Source organism: Vitis riparia, chromosome 9 (assembly GCF_004353265.1).
Source record: "Vitis riparia cultivar Riparia Gloire de Montpellier isolate 1030 chromosome 9, EGFV_Vit.rip_1.0, whole genome shotgun sequence".
In the NCBI taxonomy this organism is placed as follows: Eukaryota; Viridiplantae; Streptophyta; class Magnoliopsida; order Vitales; family Vitaceae; genus Vitis; species Vitis riparia.
Window position 1 is genome coordinate 13,068,392 of NC_048439.1, and position 8,666 is coordinate 13,077,057.

At 36.4% G+C, this 8,666-nt stretch overlaps 1 protein-coding gene and 1 long non-coding RNA gene across 2 annotated transcripts; both read left to right on the top strand.

The window, feature by feature from the left end:
* The first annotated feature begins 2,438 nt into the window (after positions 1-2,438).
* LOC117921570 lies at positions 2,439-4,680 on the top strand. Its single transcript, XR_004652382.1, has 2 exons — positions 2,439-2,844; positions 3,854-4,680. It is a non-coding gene; the product is annotated as an uncharacterized LOC117921570 (long non-coding RNA).
* A 2,929-nt stretch (positions 4,681-7,609) lies between these two features.
* On the top strand, positions 7,610-8,347 carry LOC117921832. The gene has a single exon (XM_034839789.1). The coding sequence runs from the start codon at positions 7,610-7,612 to the stop codon at positions 8,345-8,347; it is 738 nt and encodes a 245-aa protein (XP_034695680.1).
* The last annotated feature ends 319 nt before the right edge of the window (positions 8,348-8,666 follow it).

Here is an 8,666-nt window from a genome sequence, read left to right on the forward strand (position 1 = left end):
CTCATACTTGAATTTTTCTCTCAAGGTTCTCAAATGAAAGAATAAATTCAATACAATCCTATTATACAAGGCTTGTTCACAAATTACAATGGGAACTAAGATTAAAACAAGAGTGCACTAAGGGTTTGCAAGTTGATGATCAAATGCTCTTAAAAACGAGTTTTGAAAGCTCTTTTGTTGGTATATAATAAATACATTGTGCCCTCATTTTAATAAATTCAAATTTTGGTTGATATATATAGTTGAGAAGCTCAAAAAATTGGTTAGGAATAATCAAGGTTCAACCAATCAACCTTCCGATTGGACTAGTTAGCAATTGGGCATTTAATGCAATTGTATGTGATTATTGGGACATAAAGTTCTTCCTATGGAGTATCTAATTTGATCAATTGCTCAACCAATTAAGGTTTAAGCCTCAACTAGTATGCATTGCCAAGAAGCACCATACCAACACCCTTGAGTAGTAAACTTCAAGCAATGTTCCCTAGTTCCTTATGCATTTTATGATTTTACAAGTTTAAGACCAATTTAAATTGGAAACAACGATTATGCTTCCAACACACTTAATAAACCCTTTTATAATTGATTTTGAGAAGTTTCTATTGAATTGTGAAATTGAATAAATTTAGTTGTGTTTTGCAAAGGATGCTAAGAGTTGAGCTCTCCGTTGACCTCGCAGAGATCGAGGTACCTAATTAGCTCGTAAGGGTTGAAGGGGACCACACCTCGTAGAATTTCGTTTTTTTATTTGATGAACGACGAGTTTGTCACTATTGTACGTTTAACTCTTCTATGAATTAAAGTTTTATTTTTTAAAGATTGTCGTTGTAATTAAGAGGAGAGTCAGAGTTTCACCATTGTATCGCTTCTTTTTCATTTGATTAGTGGATTTTTTAGCATTGATGTACTCCATGGACGTAGGGATCATATTAATCGTCAAACCAAGTTAAAAATCTTTTTTTTTTTCTACTTGTGTGTGTGCTTTAGTTAAAAATTTTAAGCTCAAGTCCATTTAAAACTAAATTCATCTATTTTTTTTAAAAGAATCGATTTCAATTTTAAGGATATGCTGAATTTGAAAACATTTAAGTGCACGGACTAAATAAAATAACCTTAGTGTACTGAAATAATCTTACACAAAGTTTGTAAAGGTCTTCAATGCATCTTAGTCTTCATCGATTCAAATCCATCCATATGTGACACTTAACTTATTTTAATTTCCTTAAAAATTGAAATGTTAAGCTTAATAAAACCATTAGTACTTTAACCTCATTTTTTTATATCTTCAATGATTAGATTTATTTTTGAATTTCAAAATATTTTTAAAATTATTAAACTCATTAATAAATTCAATAAAAAGTGTCATTTGATTTGAAGTTCATTTTTCTAATGGATAATAAAAGTATAATTATGTGAAAAAAAGAAGAAGAAGAAATAATAGAGTCATTATAAACCAATTTTTATCCATAAATTTAAGGTATTAATAAGTTTATTATTTGAGTTTTAAATTATTTTTAAAAATTATTAGACTATTAATAAATCAAACACATTAAGTCTTATTTAATTTAGAATTCATTTGCCTAGTGGAAAAAAAATTGAAATATAATAATTTTATTTATAAGAGAAACAATAGAATTATTTTAAATCAATTTATGTTCATAAATTCATGGTATCAATGAGTTCATTATTTAAGTTTTAAATTATTTTAAAAAATTAATAGACTTATTAACAAATCCAACATATTAAGTTTTGTTTTATTTGGAGTTAATTTGCCTAGAAAAAATCGAAAAATAATGATTCTATATAATAATAATAATAATAATAATAATAATAATAATAGGTGCGTACGTTTTTCTATTATTTTTAAAAACAAGTGAACACAACTTTTACTTATGCTTTGAAAGTTATTCATTATTTTACTTTCTTTTTAAAAACTAGAAATAGAGAACAATGACCAAACATAGATATAATTTTTAAAAAAATTGTTTTTAAAAACTTCATCAAATAAACTCTTAAATTTATCCTCTGAGAATCTTTTTGGTAAAAAAGAAGATAGGATTTTGCTTATTCAAAACTTAATTAAATCGTATATACTAGTTGTTGTAATCTCATAGATCCTACCATTCTACATCAGAATTTTGATTTTCTTATAAAAAGTAAATTGATTTTTTATATGCGATTTTTTAATATTTTTATATTATACCATTTTTTTTTAAATATAATCCAATATTAAAAAAAACAAATTTAATGTAAAAATGCTAAACTCATATTTTTTTTTTAAATAAATAAATATAAAAATGTTAAACTCATCTTTTTAATTTAATATAAAAAGTAAATTGATTTTTTTTTTAAATGGAAAAAATAAATTGACTTTCATAGGATATCTGCTTACATAAGTACATCTCAAAACTTTAGAAAAAAAAAAAGGAAAACAAAAATTGATCCGAGGAAGGAAATGCTGGAAACGGAAAGTTGAAAACAATGCTCCATGGAAAACGGTGACGATTGGGTAGCTGTAGACAAAGTGTACCACATCCTCTTCTGCTTCGTCCTCACTCTCATCTTCTCAGCCCTCGCCAACAGAACTCGTTACCCCTTTCTCCGTCGATACTCCGTCTGGGTCGCCTCCATCCTCTCTCTCGCCGCCGGCGCCGCCAAGGAAGTCGCTGACGAAATCGGCTTCTTCAAGTCTGCCGGCGCCTCCTCTAAAGACGCTCTCGCCGATCTCCTCGGCGTTCTAATCGCTTGCCTCGCTCTTTCTCTGCGGAAATCCTCACGTCGCCCCGATCCCATGGATCAAGTTCGAGGAGTCTCGCTAGTCTGAGTCCAACCGAGCCTTTTCAGGTCAGTTTGAGCGTACGAATCGAGTCTATTGATTCCCAAGAAACTGTAGGAGAAGGAAATAAATGAAAACAAATGTTGGATTCCGCTTTGTTTTCAATTTCTCCACTTTTTTTAGTGCCATATTTTCCAGCTGGTGAAGAATCATTGTTTACTTAGAATGTTATTCATTGTGCTTTGATTGGTTATCTAATCTGCTTCATGTGATGTGTTCTCTTATATCGGATACTTCAATAGATGCTTTTGAATTCGTTTAGAGCAATTGGTTGAAAGGATTGAGTTGTGCTAAGAAAGGACCTCTTGAAGAAGACCCTCATTTTATTAGCATTTCTGGTTAATCATATAATGCATAAAACATAATTATTGTACTTCTAATTAAGTCATTTAAATCATTTGATATGAGCATATACTGGAGAAGAAGCATGATAAACTTGGTACCCTTTTGGAGGAAGTTTCTTCACTAAAATGTTTGAGTGAAAGCATGAGGATTTGCTTGCAGACTTCAGACTGTTGAGGGGTTATTCCAACATTGTTGAAGTCAGAATTGTGGAGGTCGTGAATTTGGAAATATAAGTAGTGAAAACCCCATTGTAGAGTTGAAAGGCTTTTGAGGCCTTGATAAAGGAAGTATTCAATCCTAGCTTCTCATAGGATGCTGAGTTGCTGAAAAGATCTTGATATCTGAAAGTGCATGGAACATGAAGTAAAGCATCAAGTCCTTAGAAGCTCAGAGCTGACAAGTCAAGATTCATTTCTTAACTATTACATAATTTTTTAATTATTTTTTGTATTGCCTCTTGCTTGTACAAATATCAGTACTTGGTGGCCTCTTTTCTTTTTTGGGTATGGGAGCTTAAACAACTTACCAAATCTTTCCAATCTGTTTTTCATTTTGATTTATGTGAAATCTTGTTTTTTGAGTTTATTGTACTAATCTCAAGCAAAGTATTGCCAGCTATCTCTTCAATAGTTCTTCTGTGGCAGTATGATTTACTAAATTTACGTTCTACAGAGAAGAAACCATGGATGGACAAGCTACAAGTGTTACAGAAACTGGCATCTACACAAGGATAATCGGCTAGGATTTTCAAAGCCATTTCGGATCCACCTACAACCAGCTTGCAACGTTTGAAGGTAATATTTTCTTTGATGATGGTTGTTGGACCTTGGTATGATGTCTCATCTCCCACTTTAAACAAATTACAATGGTCAATTAGTCTTTGAAAATTTATTTTGACAATTTTGTTCTTTGTTTTGTAGTTCTGATTTTAATATATAAAATTTAAAATTTAATATTGTCAGGTTTGCTATTTCTTCTTTGTTGGTCTCATTAACACAAAGATCAGTATGTTTTGAGAATCAAATTGATCTGTAGATAGTCAGCAATTTCCAATCCCCGTGTTCCCTGCAACTTTAATTGATGACTTAATTTGTTAGAGCAGGAAATTGATGAGCTATCCTCATTATTGCTCATATCATACCTTGTTTACATCTCTCATTTTCTGATTAGAGGGTTTGGACATCTTCCCTGGTCTATTTTCTTCTCAATCTTTGTTTTCTGCTGTTGCAAATATTGATTCTCCAGTGCCTTTTCAGGGGGCAATTTCATTTAGAATTCTGAAGTTCATCAGAAGTTAGAGCTTTTCCTTGTGTAGACACTATGAAAGGGTTAATACCATTGAATGGTTGTAGGCTAGAGGCCTTCCATTACCTATAATCCTGAGGGTTGTGTTCTCAGCTTAGACAACAGTGACACAGCAGACCACTTCTTTGTACTATGCCTTTGTGGTTTATGAAATATGTTGCTCAAGGAGGCAGGCTTGCCTTGGGCCTTCCCCTCATGGATGTTGCTCAGATGAGCCAAACCAGATGTGGATGGTTTGGTTAGAGATTTTGGAGTGCAGGCAGATCCTGGAGGTTGTTTACTACCTTACTTCATTATGGGCTTTAATTCTACTTGGTTCTTGGATACCTCTAGGCATGATACAAATCATATCAAAGAGAGGCATGTAGTACTAAAGCTGGTAATAGGCATGGTTCAAAGTCGTGGTATTGGTCATTGACTCAGAGGCTCCCGAGCTGCATCGATCTCGGTGTCTCGGCTTGGTATCGAATGATACTCAAAATAAAATAGTTCAAAAGTTCAAAAAATTCTAATAATATTATGACATTTTTAGAAAAATAAATATAATTAAATAAGCTTAAAAAACTAATCAAACAAATTTTTCTCACATTTAACATTATTTAAATAGTTATAAAATATTGGTAGAATGTAATTTATGATAATATTAAGAATTAAACATGATTTTATTTCAAATACAATGATATTTTTACTAAAAGACATATAATTCAATCATCAATTTCATTTTTACTTTTGATTATGTGATTACAACATTTTATGTTTAAATATAAAATTAAAAATATATTTGTCAAACCAAGTACAATATATTGTTAATTAAATATTTTAATATATTAATATAACAATAAATTGAATGGTTTCAATATATTGTTAATAATAAATAAATATACCATATATGCTACCATTACCATATAAAATAATACAATACTTAAACTAATATAATTTATACCACACCATTAACATATAAAATAATAAACTATTGTCATATAAAATAATTGATTATAAAATATGATAATATCTTACCTTGGATTAATGCAATTCATATTGATTCATACTACATTAATATATAAAATGATAAATATAGAGTTAACATGACTATCTTCTTCTTCTAGACGTCGACCCAAAGACGGAGAGAATGGAGGATCTGCAGTGGGCGAGGATTCTGATCAGATCGGACGGCGAGAACATCCCGGGTTCGCTGGTGTTAGGGGTTGAAGGGATGTCTTACTCCCTATCTTTATGGTGGGAGATGGTTCCGTCATTAAGGTTGGAAAAGGGATGGAAGCGTGATCTGAGGGATCGTTCCAGTGGTGAGGGTAGGGGTGATGAAGTCCCACGCGTCGGGCCGAGAGTGGAGGAGATGGCTGGCGCTGGGTTCGAGGCGCAGCATCAGTCAGTGGATGGGACGGGTCGCCTGACGCAGGAAGTGGGCTCTGCAGCTGTGGGCTCTCAGTTGCATGTGGGCTTGCGGGGGTCTGTTTCGTATTCTGGGCCTACGGGCTCAAGCAAGGAGAGGGACTGGGCCTGTGGGCTCTCTTTAACATCAGGCTGTGAAGATCCAAAGGGGGATCAGAATGGACCGTTTTCAGCTAAAAGCTTGGGGCGGGGTGCTGACGCTGGGCTGGGCCAACTCCAAAAAGGGAAAAACCCCATATTCCAGTCTTCTTTAGTGGATGATGGGCCTCTTTTAACAATCGTTTCTTCTGGGTCCAACGATAATATTAAGGACGACAATATGGACTGCGAGTTCATTAGATGCAGAGAGGAGGAAACGGAGAGAAAAAATCAGACGGACCTAATGTATCAGAGAGCAGAAAGGATGTTAGAAGAAGAAGCAGAGAGGTATGTCCTAGACGTAAATAAGGGGGGTCTCAGGGCTCAAGGGTCTTCTTCCTCTAACTCTTTTTGTTTTGGTCGGTCTCCGGAAAGGGAGGGTTACGACCATTCTGGGGTCCATAGGGAGGGGGTTTTGCTTGGAAGTGGGTCACAAAGACCAAATGAAGTAGAACTGTTAGAGAGAAGGGATGGCTGTTGGGATTTGGTTGAGGTCAACAGTATTGACCCTCTGGAAAGAAGTTTGGGGTGGAAAGTAGATCAGACGGAGTTCCAAGAAGGTAGAAAGGAAGAGCACCTGAATTGGGAGGAGAGCAGTCTGATCAAATTCAGTCATTTCTTAGGTTTTTCTACGGAAGGCCTGGAGAAGGAAATTCTGAGTTTCCTGGGCAAAATCAGAAAAAGGAAGGAAAAGATAGTAGGTAAAGGTCTGTTGGAGTCTTCAAGGTTTGAAAGGGAGCTTAAGAGATTGGAGTGCTCTATTAACTATGAGGGGGATTCTAAGAAAAAAAGGCCCTATTCAGGGTAGAGGGAACCAGTATGCAAGTATCCAATGACTGTAAAAATATTGAGTTGGAATGTGAGGGGCGTGAATGATAGTTCCAAGAGGAGAATTATCAAATCAGTTATCAGAAAACATAAGGTGGATTTATTTTGTATTCAAGAAACGAAGGTGCAGGTGATGTCTGAAATGGTGGTGAGGAGCTTAGGACCAGGGAGATTTCTTGATTGGAAGGCTTTGAATGCTATGGGGACGGCAGGAGGTGTATTGATATGTTGGGACAAGCGATCGTTGGAGATGGTGGGGGTGGAAGAGGGACAATTCTCCATCTCCTGCGGATTCAGGAATGAGGGAGATGGAGCTTTCTGGGTCTTCACGGGGGTTTATGGGCCTTTTTCCAGAGAAGATAGGGAATGTTTTTGGGAGGAGCTTGGGGCAATCAGAGGGATATGGGGGGAGCCGTGGTGCTTAGGAGGAGATTTCAATACAACGCTGTTCCAAGCTGAAAGAAATAGAATTGGGAGGATTACTTCAACTATGAGGAGGTTTGCCCAGATTATAGATGATCTAGGGCTTGTTGATATCCCTTTGCAAGGGGTTCTTTCACTTGGAGCGGGGGGCTTAATAATCAATCGCGGGCCAGGCTGGATAGATTTCTAGCGACTCCTAGTTGGCTAGACCAATTCAGTAGGGTTCACCAAAGAAGACTGCCTCGTCCAACATCGGATCATTTCCCGATTCTGCTAGAGGGTGGAGGGATAAGGAGAGGCCCGTCCCCCTTCAAATTCGAAAATATGTGGCTCAAAGCTGAAGGGTTCAACGAACTGATAGAGGGGTGGTGGCAAGGGATAGAGGTTAGAGGCAGGCCGAGCTACAGATTAGCGACTAAGATGAAGGGGCTGAAACATAGGTTAAAAATATGGAATAAGGAGATTTTTGGAAGATTAGAGAGAAACAAAGCTGAAGCTCTTCAGCAAGTGGAGAGGTGGGATTCAGTAGAAGAAGAGAGAAACCTAACAAAGGAGGAGTTGGGCCACAAAAAGGAAGCTAAGGAGAGTTATGCAAAGTGGGTGACGATGGAAGAAGTGCATTGGAGACAGCTATCAAGGGAAATATGGTTAAAGGAAGGGGATAGGAACACGGGGTTCTTTCACCGCATGGCCAATGCCCGTAGGAGAGTCAATGCCATGGCTAAAATTAAGATAAATGGGGTGAGATTCACAGAGGAACAAGATATGAGGGAAGGTATAGCAAACGCGTATCAGCAGCTACTATCGGAAAATTCGGGGTGGAAGGCGGACATAGGAGGCCTCTCACTGAAACAGATCAGTCCTTCAGAAGCAATTGGCATTGAGAACTCTTTTTCTGAGACTGAAATCCATGAAGCCTTAATGGGGATGAATGGGGATAAAGCCCGGGTCCGGACGGGTTCACAGTGGCTTTTTGGCAAAGCTGCTGGGAGGTTGTCAAGGAGGACATCTTGGGTTTTTTCAAGGAGTTCCATGAACAGAACTCATTCACTAAGAGTCTGAATCATACATTTCTGGTGCTGCTGCCGAAGAAAGGGGGGGTGGAGGATTTAAGAGACTACAAGCCAATCAGTTTGATTGGGGGCTTATACAAATTATTGGCTAAGGTGCTGGCCAATAGGCTCAAAAAAGTCATAGGAAATGTGATTTCCCCTGTTCAAAACGCCTTCATTAAAGGGAGACAAATCCTTGACGGTTCCTTAATCGCAAATGAGGCTATAGATTCTTGGCAAAAAAGGGGAGAGAAAGGTATAATATGTAAATTGGACATCGAGAAGGCGTATGATAGCATCAATTGGCATTTTTTACTAAAGGTCATGTA